The sequence below is a fragment of the Choristoneura fumiferana genome, chromosome 26 (assembly GCF_025370935.1).
Source record: "Choristoneura fumiferana chromosome 26, NRCan_CFum_1, whole genome shotgun sequence".
Taxonomy (NCBI): Eukaryota; Metazoa; Arthropoda; class Insecta; order Lepidoptera; family Tortricidae; genus Choristoneura; species Choristoneura fumiferana.
This window is the reverse complement of record NC_133497.1, coordinates 9,889,995-9,902,465: the sequence shown is the minus strand read 5'-3', so window position 1 is coordinate 9,902,465 and position 12,471 is coordinate 9,889,995. Positions and strand designations below refer to the sequence as shown.

Here is a 12,471-nt window from a genome sequence, read left to right as displayed (position 1 = left end):
CCAGATGTATCTGGAGACCGGAGTCCAAAGGAAGAGCGTCCGATCTCGCATAGAGTTGGTTGAGAAACTCAATAGATGGCGCTGGGAGTTCGTACAGTTACAAATCTGAATATACCGTCAATACTAAGTGATGGTTAAAATTTCACCCAAAACCATTTAAAAAATTTCATGTGTAGTAGTCAAATATTCTTGAGAATCTCATGCGGGATCGGACTTGATTGAGATATTGAGATCCACAGATCAAATTAGCTTTCGCTACTCGTTACTAGATGGCGCTTATTAACCGTACACAGTACACATCTAGATGTCCAATGAACAGTAAATTTTCGAAATAAATGAGGATAACTAAACTGTATCTCCTTCACAAGCAAAGAGTAATAATACATATAGTACAGATACGCAAGTTACGGAGTTTCCAAAATGTTAGAAAAATTCTCGGAACCCCAGGAGGTTATTAAAAAAAAAACAATATGAGCCATTTGTCAAAATCTTTATTTGTTCTACTTTTTTACATTGAAGACCACATAAAATGTACACATTTTTTTTAAGGAATAGACACTGTCAAAAAACTGGCTGATCGCATTTCTTTCCCTATTTCTATATTTATATTCCCTCAAGGATTTATTTAGTCTGTCTGTCTGTGGCACCGTAGCTCTTAAACGGGTGGACCGATTTGAACGCGGTTTTCTTTATTTGAAAGCACGGTTTCTAGCGATAGTTCTTAGACGTGTTTCATCAGAATCGGTTCAACCGTTCTAAAACGTTTTTAAATAAAAAGACACGTCAAGATCGCTCATCTTCTTTCTAATAACACAAGCTTGCTTTGCTAAGCTTACTTAGGGACTAGGTCAATTGGTGTGAATGAGGGCTATCGTTTTTTGTCTCACTAGATGGCGCACTGTTGCGTGAGGTTTTTAAGTATGGCATTCAAAGTCTGTTATTACGGGCGTCAAAACAAAGTTTAGATTAAAATCATATTTAATACACCTTAAAACCGTACCATAAAAATATCGAGCATGCCACAGTGTTGCAAAGTCCCCGTTTTGTTCGGAAAAAAGGGAGGACAAAGGTTTCCGAAAGACAAAACTGTCTCAAAACACAGACATTCATTGCCCCGGAACGCATATTTGCCATAATTAATTTCAGATATTGCAAAATATTCACAAAATTATTCTAATTATAAATAAACCCGCGTAGCTCACCCAAAAACTATGAGATTTGACATTTCGGAGACCTCACGCTACACTAGCGCCTCTAGCGGCGAATTCATTCGCGATAGCCCTCATTGTACCGTGATATTTATTCATTTATTTAATGCTAAAAAAACGAAGCATAGTTGGCACTTGAAGAGAGAAATGGTGTTAAAACTAGGCCAGGTCCGGAGTCCACAGTTTAAACGTGCGGTCGTAGGAGCACGTCGCTATGTATTTGTTGTCGAACGATATGTCGCCAGACATCACCTGGGGGCAAAGTTTGTATGTTTTAAACTGGGCCAATCAACTTTTTTACCCACACTAATCTGTCCGCGACATTTTTCAAACAATTGCAGATTTTTGTAAGTAAACATGTTTTTTCTGTAATTTAATAGATGGTGTACATGAACACATGCCATCCTACGTAAGTTCAACCTATTAAACCGTGAAATATCTTGTTGGAAGTACGATTTTTTGGTAACGCCAGAGACAATTTTGGTAACACAGGAGACGCCCAAAGTGTTGGTAAAATAGTTGATTGGCCCAACTACAAGTAAGTTTTTAAGCCGAGTTGTGGAAGTATTTTTTTGACACTGAAGCCTTTGGTACGCCGTTTAGAATCGCGTTGGCAAAGCGTTTATCTCTCCATAAAGCAATCATAACTCGCGTGCGTATCAAGGCTCGGAACCGGTTTATAAAATAGCGGTAAATACCGGTTTATTTCGGTTTAGCTCCGAACTTTCATAAGAAGTCCGCCCGGATTGCTACCACCATCTTGCTCGCTAATCCTGCCGTGAAGCAGCAGCGCTTGCACTGTTGTGTTTCGGCGTGGCGAGTAAGACAGCCGGTGAAATTACTGGCACTTGAGGTATCCCATCTTAGGCCTCTAGGTTGGCAACGCATCTGCAATACCCCTGGTGTTGCAGATGGTGATCTCTTACCATCAGGAGACCCACTTGCTCGTTTGCCATCCAGACGAATAAAAAAAAAAAAAACCACAGTTGGCCGCTGTGTCTGGCGTTACCTTGTTGTCGTGTCCGGACAGAGTGCGGAGCGGGTGCCACGCGGGGTTGGACCACAGTTTCCCGCTCTTGTCGTAAGATGTCGTCAGCAGGAAATGGCCGTGGCTCTTCTGGTACCTCACGTCTGTTGGATAACGAAACCTTTTATTTTTAGACAAAGAATAATTTGGCACTTGAGGTATTTCATCTAAGGCCTCTAGGTTGGCAACGCATCTGCAATACCCTTGGTGTTACAGATGTTTATGGGCGGTGGTGATCTCTTACCATCAGGAGACCCCCTTGCTCGTTTGCCATCTAGTCAAATAAAAAAAAAAATATTGTTTTCACATTTGAAAAATACCGGCAGAGTGTGAGACAGAGAGAGGTAAGTTTCAAATGTAATTTAATTTCGTACATGAATTACGAAAAACTCGGGAGGTGAGAGCCGGAGTTGGAACCCGCGATCCTTTGCTAGAGAGGCCGTAGGTCAAACCACTCGGCCACCACGGCTTGCCTTACATACTTGCAAACAAACAAATTTAACGTTGCAAGCTAAATAAAAGCTTGCAACAAACATGACTCACCGCTGGCTAGATGCGTGTGCGCCGCTACCGTGTATATAGACGACCGCTTGCGCAGATCCCATATCTTCACCTGCAACACACACATATTTATTTTATAACTAGTGTTTAGTTTAGTTTAGGCTTCGCACGCGTAAATTATCAGATACAGCAATTGATTTTAGTTACTTAAATTATTCATGGATGGCCTTTTTATGTGATACGAGTTTCGTACAAAGTAAACGATACTATGCGACGTGTGACTGTGCCAACAAATGGTAGAACCGCTGCATGACGCCTGGTGCGAGGGTTACTTTATAAGGCGATGTGTGACTGTGCCAAGAAATGGTAGAACCGCTGCATGACGCCTGGTGCGAGGAAGGTTACTTTATAAGGCGATGTGTGACTGTGCCAAGAAATGGTAGAACCGCTGCATGACGCCTGGTGCGAGGGAGGTTACTTTATAAAGCGATGCGTGACTGTGCCAAGAAATGGTAGAACCGCTGCTTGACGCCTGGTGCGAGGTTACCTTACAATGCGATGCGTGACTGTGCCCAGTAATGGTAGAACCGCTGCATGACTGGCCGGTGCGAGTTTTACCTTACAATGCGATGCGTGACTGTGCCAAGAAATGGTAGAACCGCTGCTTGACGCCTGGTGCAAAGTTACCTACAAAGCGATGTGACTGTACCCAGTAATGGTAGAACCGCGGCATGACTGTCAGTCCGAGTTTTACCTTACAATGCGATGCGTGACTGTGCCAAGAATTGGTAGAACCGCTGCATGACGCCTTGTGTATAAAGCGATGTGTGACTGTGCCCAGTAATGGTAGAACCGTTACATGACGCCTTGTGTATAAAGCGATGTGTGACTGTGCCCAGTAATGGTAGAACCGCTGCATGACTGCCGGTGCGAGTTTTACCTTACAATGCGATGCGTGACTGTGCCAAGAATTGGTAGAACCGCTACTTGACGCCTGGTGTCTAAAGCGATGTGTGACTGTGCCCAGTAATGGTAGAACCGCTGCATGGTGTTACCTGGTGGTCGGCGGCGGCAGTAGCCAGCTGGTAGCCGGCGGGCGCCCAGTCCATGCCGAGCACGCCGCCCAGGTGGCCCTCCAGGAACATCACGCAGCGCCCCGTGCGCAGGTCCCACACGCGACCAAATGCGTCCATGCCACTACAAAAAAAATATTTAGATAAAATATTAGAATTAAAATAGTAGATTGTACAACAACAGCATAAAACGAGCCATTTTACCCGAGGCTCGTTTACCATCCAGTCGAATAAAAAAATATATATAGGCTCTCTATCGTTTGCCCGAATTTCATATGCCCGAATGTATCGTTTTCTAGAATTTTCACTTGCCATAAAGTAATTTATTTCTGAAATAGTAATTTATTCAGAGTTGATATTAAACTAGCCTAAACCTAACCTACTGCATTCTATATTATGACATTTAAAAAAATCCTGAAAACAGCACGGTTCTACATATTTTATGGCAAACGTCGGTAGGATGCATATGCATGCATAGTGTATAAGAGTAAGCACGTCGAGGGCAAAATAGGTTTAATGCTCGAGTTTTACATTCTACTTTTCACTTCGTTGAGAGGAAATAATATAGCAACAGCGGGAACGACTGTTCACTTACTAGGTACCTTTTATTTTTCATGCATTGCTATAACCCTTTGACCGGCACGGTCGGTAAAACGACAGCTGAAAAAAGTGCCATAGTGACCATGTCGGCATGTCGTGGCGCATATGGAACGATTTTCAGTTTTTTTTTATCGATTCCCGTACTGAGGACAAGTTTTTTTTTTAATGTTTGAATGTAGTTTTTCTTGTTTCTAAAATCGATGACATGGTTCCTAAGAACAGATCTTCGTATGTCTTATAGTTTCACTGACCCATACTGACGGATCTAAATGAGGCATCCTGTATACCGTGCACTATATATATTGCTGAAGTGATAGTTACCCTGTGGCTGCGAGGGAACCGTCGCATTGGAAGCTAACGCTGTAAACTTCTTTGGCGTGCCCCTCTTGATGTAAAACCTCCGTGGCTGAAATTTGTCAAAAAGTTAGGTTATAATCTGGATTAAAACATAGGGTACTTTTATCCCAATATTCCCACGGGATGGGGATATTCGCCCAATTCTGGACTCGAGTATAGAGGGACGGCATAGGGGCCCCGCAGGGCGGACCACATTGCTGCGCTCACCTGTCTCCAAGTCCCAGAGCCGCCAGCTGCTGTCGAAGACTGCAGCCGCCAGGAACCGGCCCGACGGGTGGAACTCCACCCGAGACACGCGCGAAGGCCCGTGGCCCGGCAGGGACGCCATCGGAGACTCGCTGCAAAACAAGGTTTCTTATATCAATCAATCATTCTATCAAACACTAATTCGATCAAACGATCATTCTACCAAACGATCATTTTACAAATCGACAATAACACAACCTCAGGTCACAATACAAGTAAAAGGCAGTAGTAGACTGACTCAGCTGTAATCTTGGCGTCTACAAAAAGTAAAACAGACATGTGTAAGTAGATTTTTATTGTATGTGTGTAGTTTTAAGGGTAGGAATAAAGCATAATGTCAATATTATGATTTTATGAAAAAAAGAATAATTCTATGTCCTTACCTGACGAAGTTCCAGAGATGCACCGTCCCATCATAGGCACAAGAGGCCATGGTGCAGGCCTCAGACTTGTCCTCGCTGACCAGCTCTGAGCTTCCACCTTCCGTCTCCATGTCTTCGGCACCCTCCTCTTTACTCTTCAGCTAAAAAAGGCGTGAATGGAACAGTGTTTAGCAGATGGATGGACATACATATGTATATAGGGGATAGATGGGAACATAATATGCGAAATGGTCGAGCATAAAAAAATCACTTGTCTTGGGGTCCAAATTATTTTTTAATTTATAATTTTTATTAAATCATGAATACCGAGTATTTGAAAAATACAAAATAAAAAATCTTTAAAAAAAAACTAGTTGGCTGTACTTTGTCCCTGATAGCTGCGGCATGACGGCCCCGCCCCGGGATGGAAGGTGGCGCAGCTAACATTGCACGTGTCCTTTGAGCGCCTGCAGCTCGCGGTACTCCGGGACTGACCATACTTTGTTATCAAGCAATCAAACGATCACTCTACCAAACACTCATTCGACCAAACGATCATTCTACAAAAAAAACATTCTGCCAAACGATAATTCTAACAACAAAAGCGATTCACTCGGTACCTTGTCCCTGAAGTGCTGCGGCATGACGGCCCCGGGGTGGAAGGTGGCGCAGCTCACGTTGCAGGTGTGTCCTTTGAGGGCCTGCAGCTCGCGGCACTCCGGGACCGACCATACTTTACTCAGACCCGACCTGCGCACAAAAGGACTATTCAATACGCGTCTACGGATGTAGGGAATCCGTTGCCATCGTGAAAATTAACACACGACTAAAGAAAGAAAAGAAAGAAAGAAAAAAAGAAAATACATTTTTTTAAAACCATAAAAACAAACATACAACATATACAAGACATACATGACGCTAAACAGGTCCCCACTCAGCATAATGCCACGGCAAGCCGTGGCGCTGATTTTCAGTGAGGACCTTATCTAAAACTAACTTAAAATAAAAATAAAAAATAAATAAAATAAATATTAAATTGTATGGCAACACCGGCTTAAACAGTTCAATCGTGTGCAGTTGAATTGTTTTAAGTCACCGCCAAAAGTATACTTTGCAAATATGAATAATGCATTTTACTATTAAAATGGTTATTTAAAAACAATGTGGAATGTGTTTTTCACGAACCAATAGAATAGCTGCATTTATCTATCCTCGCACATCTCTAGTAGAAACGGGGCCTAAATACGTAGTTTACGAGCATTAGAAATGAAATAGTACATTGTGTCTTAAGGGCGGTAAATAAGGAATTACGAACGAGGGTCTATTAGAAGCCCGAAGTCGAATGAAGCTTTAATGAGTCGATGTTCGTAATTCTAGTACCGCCCGTGCGACATACAATGTTTTTTTATCACATTTGCGAGTAAAATTTAATATTTCTAAAAGAAAAAATATAATTCTTCCAAATATTAGGTATAGCGCCGCCCTCCAACCCCCCTCCCGCAGCATGCGCCAGACGTGCGTGTGCGTGTGGTCCTGCAGCAAGAGCGCGCGCAGCAGCATCAGTACGGGCACTGACTCATTGACCGACCTTGGGCTTCATGGCAAGCACATTAAGGTCGAGGGTTTTATTTGGGGGTTGCAACCAAGGTAGCCTGCACGTTACGACACTGTTTACGTGCAAGTGTGATGAAAAGTAAATTATAACCAGGGAAGCACGGATTAGCATCATTGTTTGCAATATTGTGGACATGAATTAAAAGAAAATATTTCATTACTTCATGTTTTTCTCTTTTCTACTAACACATGTTAAGATAAATTGTTTAACAAAATGAGTCGTAATGTTACTTGAATAAATGAATTTAATAATTATTATTATTAAAATAATTAAGCCTCTATTTTGAGGCGATTTAGCGACCACTTGCATTGAGTTGGGAACTGAACCTTATTCATTTCGTAATACGTCACAATTTACATTGTAATTATTGAAAATACGACTAGCTTTAAAAATATTAAATATATTGACCCGTATAACTCACGTCTTACACAGAGTTTAGCCCGACATGTTTCCGGTTAATCAGTAACCCTCCCTCTTCGGAGCCGCCGAGTCGCGTTGCTCCGAATAGGAAAAGCTACGGATTAGCCCGAAACATGTCGGGCTAAACTCGATTCAAGACGTGAGTTATTCGGGTCAATATATTTAATATGTGTGAGTCTCACGGTAGTTCCAGCTTTAAAAATATTCTTTATCAGGTATGTATTCGACAGCTGCTTTTGATTCTGTGGTAGTAGGCTCCAATAAATGGGGCCTTATTAAGGGTTCATTCATAAACCTATTTTCCCCTCGACGTATCCACCCTCACCTCAGCTCAGGCTATATGAACGTCTCGGGTAAAATGGCTCATTTTATGCTCTTCTTGCACAATGTACTATTACGGTTGCAGGTGCGTGTGTATACTCACCAACTAGCAGTGACCAGCATCTGGCTGTCACCGCTGAACCGGCAGAAGCATATGGGCCGCGTGTCTCCAATCTGGCTGCAGTATATGGCCATGGCAGAAGCCTTCCGTTGTGACTCCTGCTTGGAGGCGGCGCGGACGCTGCCAGCCAGTTTCAGCTCTTCGCGGGCCTTGCTCAGTCTGTGTTTTTTTTTTTAGTTAAAAAAAAAATGGAAAATTCGGGATGGTAATAAGTATATTAATATCTTTACAAGGAAAATTATAACGGCTAAGATTGCTTGAGAATTATTAGATAAGTTTATTAAGATAGAAATAAATCAAAACGCAGAAATAATACTAAATTTTACAAACTAAATTAAAAACCATATTAAAAACTAAACTACCTATATCTAAAACAGGCCCCTGCGGAATATAGAATATACCTAAACTTGGAAGATTCCGTACACAATACGAAATTCTTAGAAAAATATTACTTGACTAGCCTTTGCCCGCGTTTTTGCCCGCGTTGTATTAGGTTATCGCGCGCTGTTCCCTCGGGAACTATGCATTTTACCGGGATAAAAAGTAGCCTAGGTCACTCTCTGGCACAAACTATCTCTATGCCAAATAGACGGGGAAACATACAAACAAACACACTTTCGCATTTATAATATTATAGCATAGTAAGGATTTTTTCGTAATGGCTACGGAACCCTAACTTGGGCGTGTTCGACACACTCTTGGCCGGTTTTTTTATACACTAGTCTGTTCAATATAGGAATGGACAGAAGGAAAATAAACTCTTTATAGTGCACGCTTTACGAAGTCATTTAATAAATTGTATTTTTTTAGTATACGGTCTAAACTAAATTCTAATTAAAATATTAGTTTCAATTATTTTACTACTGTTTCGGCGAATAACGTTTGGCAACATGTGTCATTTAGCAACTTTTCATTTTCCAACTTATATTTCTGAAACTGTAAATATTTCAGGATTTTTATAAAACTAACCTAACCTAACCTAAAGGGTTCTACACGGTGGCCCTGAAATAAATCCTGAAATATTTACAGTTTTAGAGTTTGTGAAATGAAAAGTTGCGAAATGAAACAGGTTGCCAAACGTTACGTTGCGAAAAGGCAGTACTCGGTTAACTAACTGTTGCCCGCGACTCCGTTCACATAGTAACGTACATAATATCTTCCGTTTATTAATAATGTTTATGTTGCTCTAAGTGTGTTAATAAAGGCTTATTCTATTCTATTCTATTCTAATATATCTTTGCACTTCACTGTTTCAGGTGCCTCCGCGTCTGTCCCGCTCTATCCTCGCCTCCTCCTCTTTTAACTTGTATTGTACTGTTTACGAACCTGCTCTTAGCGCGAGGGAGGGAGTACTTGGCGATCCACAGCCTGGCCTCTTTCAACTCCTTCGGCCCCTCGTGGTACCAGGTGCCTTCGCGGCCTCTGTCCCGCTCTATCCTCGCCTCCTCCTCTTCTAGCTTCTTGTGGATTGCGTCTTCTCCGAGACTGAAAATGACAGTAACAGATATCTTTTGAGAAACGGAGAGAAACCTGCATTATTCCTATTAACTACTTTACCCATTCAGGGGCTGTTTCATTGATTAATTTTATTTGACGGATAAATGTGATGCCGTCTCCGTATATTCGAACAAAACAAACAGAGACAGCATCACATTTAACCGTCAGTGAACACTAATCAATGGATGGTGAGACAGGGGGTAAATCTCTTTTTTTTAGGATTTCTAAAACTTCGTAAAAGCTTCTAACGGAAAAAAGAAGAAAAAATTATTTTTAGCGTTCCGTACCCAAAGAGTGTCAACGGAACCCTATTACTGAGACTCCAATGTCTGTCTGTCCGTCCGTCTGTCACAGGGCTCTATCTCTTGAGTCGTAATAATTAGACACTTGAAATTTTCACAGATTATGTACTACTGTGGCCGCTACTGCATTCAAAGATCTTCTAAGCTTCGCTTGCCTCACCCGGGAATTAAACCAACTAAAAATTAAAAAAAAAAACAAACAGTAGCTATTTTATTATACGAATCGATAGGATTATTGTTTTTTGAAATTACTACCCCATCCCTTAGTTTCTGTTCAGTACTATAACAAGTTTTGTAAATATCATTTCATAGTATCTCGTACAACAGATGAGTGTAAGGCCAAACGTTTATTCTTACAAACACAAATACAATAATCTTATCGATTTGTATATTTTGTATAGTTGGTTCGATTCCCAGGTGTGACTAGCGAAGTTTAGCAGAATTTTGAATGCAGTTTTGTTTTATTTTTAAAATAAAGGAACGTTAAGGTAGTTGCCCATTGATTTTCCCATCCTGTATAAATAATAAAATAAAATTTTGGCATTTATATTATTAGTGGTATAGTGATATTTAATGTTATTGTTATCCTGTTCATTCATCATTTCTAGTAATTCATTTTTAGTAAATAAATAAACACATACTAGCTCAGCAAGTCCCTCAGACGGACCCTCCTCTCGGCGGGCCCCTCCCCGAAGAGGCACACCGGCTCTCCCAGCTGACGAAGGCTTCTGCGGACCTGGAAAGAGGTAGCAGCTACCAATGTTAATCTGCTTTCATAAGTCATAATACAGAATTGTCGTGTCACTGTCGAAGTTCGTTTAGTTTAAAAAAGTTATCTAGTGCCTTGTGGAATCAAGAGGATACTGCAGCTGCTTCACGTTTAGTCGGGTAACAGGTAACCAGGACTGGAAGGTAAGACTGGCCAGCTCGAAGAAGTAAGGGCGAAAATAGTACATAAAAGTACGTGCGGTACACGCGCCGCCGCTGAGTCGTTCCAGTACCGTATGGTTTAAAAAAAAATGATTTATTGTACAATCAACTTGAAGCAAAATACAACAAGACAAGAAGACATTAATATCAAAGGCGTATTATAAAGTTAATGATTATATCATGGACAGGGATATTCCGATCCGTATTAGCGATCCCTTCAAATAGCGAACTTACTGTGTTAAAAATAAAGTTGTGTTTAAATACTTGTGATGTATAGATAACATTTAATAATAGTGTACTTGGTACTCTGTGTATTCGGCAGTTTTATTTATACTAATACTCGGCTGAATAACTGTTCCATTGATGAGTATCTCGGTCTAAATAAAATTATTATTTAAGAGGAATCATATGTATTATAAAACAGGCTGGTTTAAAAATATTATTATTATTAATTAAAAACACAAACTTGAAATTATCAATTGTAAATATTTAAGCAATGAATGCGTGACCCAATGCGATTTTCTTTAAAACAACAACTGAATATCCACAAACTAACTAACTAACTATAACTGTATGTTTATCCGTTGCCTAGTATCCATAGTACAAGCTTTGCTTAGTTTGGGACTAGGTCAATTGGTGTCAAGTGTCCCATGATATTTATTATTTTATTATTACTAAAAAATTAGCAGGGGAGAAGGCGGGGATTCCCGCGACATTCGAGCGCTGCGCGAATCTGTCCTAAACCTGTTTTCGCGCCCCAAAACAGAACCGAGTAAGGTTTGAGAAACTTTGAACCAAGTATACTTCGTACTTGGTTACTCGGTAAAAGTTGTATATCAAATAATTTTAATAAGTCCCTTGCGTAGGGAAAATGAGCGAGCACCCATGAGGCTGACATGATCACCTGGAGTGTTCAAAGCCTCAACAAAAACAGGGAAAAAAAACCTCAAAAATGTAAGTACCTCATCATCATCAGTAGACACATTCAGCTGGCGAGCTTTCCGTCGGCGCTCAAACTCTTCCAACAGTGCTTTCTTATCCTTAGACATCTCCTCCTCGAGGTCCATGTATTCTAAAAAAAATAAGATCAAATAGACACAATGTAAATACAAAAATTTAACGTAAAAATAAAAACGTACTGAAATGACTTTGATTTTAAAAACAAGTTTTAAAGCATTGGTAAAAACGAAAAAGCACAATGCAGCGTTGTTTTGGACAGGCCTGCTCTTATCATAAAAAAGTAACTGAAAATTCCACTTAAAAACCATCTGGATTATACATGCACTAGGTGGCGATTCAGTTTTTAAAATTTTATTCATCTCAGGGCTTCTAAAGCTATAAAAACACAACTATCACATCAAAACACTCACCATTGGACACTTGAATGTCACCCAGCTCTTTCCCTCCCGCATCTTCGGTGCCCTCCTTAGCTGCAGCAGCCAGAGCCGCCAGGCGAGCCTTCTCCTGTTCCTCAAGCGACCCATAATGCACCTGTTTACTCCTTTTGACAAAAATTACATCCTCGTCGTCCGACATTTTGAGGTTATGTTTTTAAAATATAGGTCGATGTTTGTTCTTTTTTTAACGTCTTAAACTACAGGTTTTAGTAAACTACAGAGATTTTGTGGCTTATAAACGCTGGAAAAGTATATTTCACTTGGAAAATAATAACAACGGCGCGTTGTCAACAATTGACAACAAACAAGTTTTATTTTTAAACTCCCACAAAACTCCGTTTATCGCAAGGAAGGCAATGACAACTAAGCCTATACAGCTTAATTATTTATTGTGCCTAAATAGCATGGATGAAGTCATGCCTTTTATATTAAAAAAATAAGCAAAAGATTTTTATTTAAAAACTCATACCTATGATAGCAATGGACTAGAATTA

The 12,471-nt window shown here is 40.5% G+C and overlaps 1 protein-coding gene across 1 annotated transcript; it reads right to left on the bottom strand.

Moving 5' to 3' along the window:
• Window positions 1–473: 473 nt before the first annotated feature.
• On the bottom strand, window positions 474–12,310 carry U4-U6-60K (U4-U6 small nuclear riboprotein factor 60K). The gene is made up of 13 exons (XM_074107833.1): window positions 11,951–12,310; window positions 11,543–11,652; window positions 10,292–10,386; window positions 9,178–9,336; window positions 7,834–8,010; window positions 5,995–6,124; window positions 5,396–5,535; window positions 4,974–5,104; window positions 4,731–4,815; window positions 3,792–3,933; window positions 2,779–2,848; window positions 2,218–2,339; window positions 474–1,460 (listed from the first exon to the last, which is right to left on the bottom strand). Exons 1-13 carry the CDS (start codon window positions 12,114–12,116, stop codon window positions 1,368–1,370), a joined length of 1,620 nt encoding a protein of 539 aa, XP_073963934.1. The 5' UTR covers window positions 12,117–12,310; the 3' UTR covers window positions 474–1,367.
• Between the last annotated feature and the right edge of the window lie 161 nt (window positions 12,311–12,471).

Coding starts and splice junctions, on each gene's coding strand:
- U4-U6-60K (XM_074107833.1), bottom strand. CDS start 12,116: ATGTCGGACGACGAGGATGTAATTTTTGTCAAAAGGAGTAAACAGGTG. Junction 6,125..7,833: donor ATGCTGGTCACTGCTAGTTG/GTGAGTATACAC, acceptor TTTTGTGCGCAG/GTCGGGTCTGAGTAAAGTAT. Junction 2,849..3,791: donor CTGCCGCCGCCGACCACCAG/GTAACACCATGC, acceptor TGTGTGTTGCAG/GTGAAGATATGGGATCTGCG.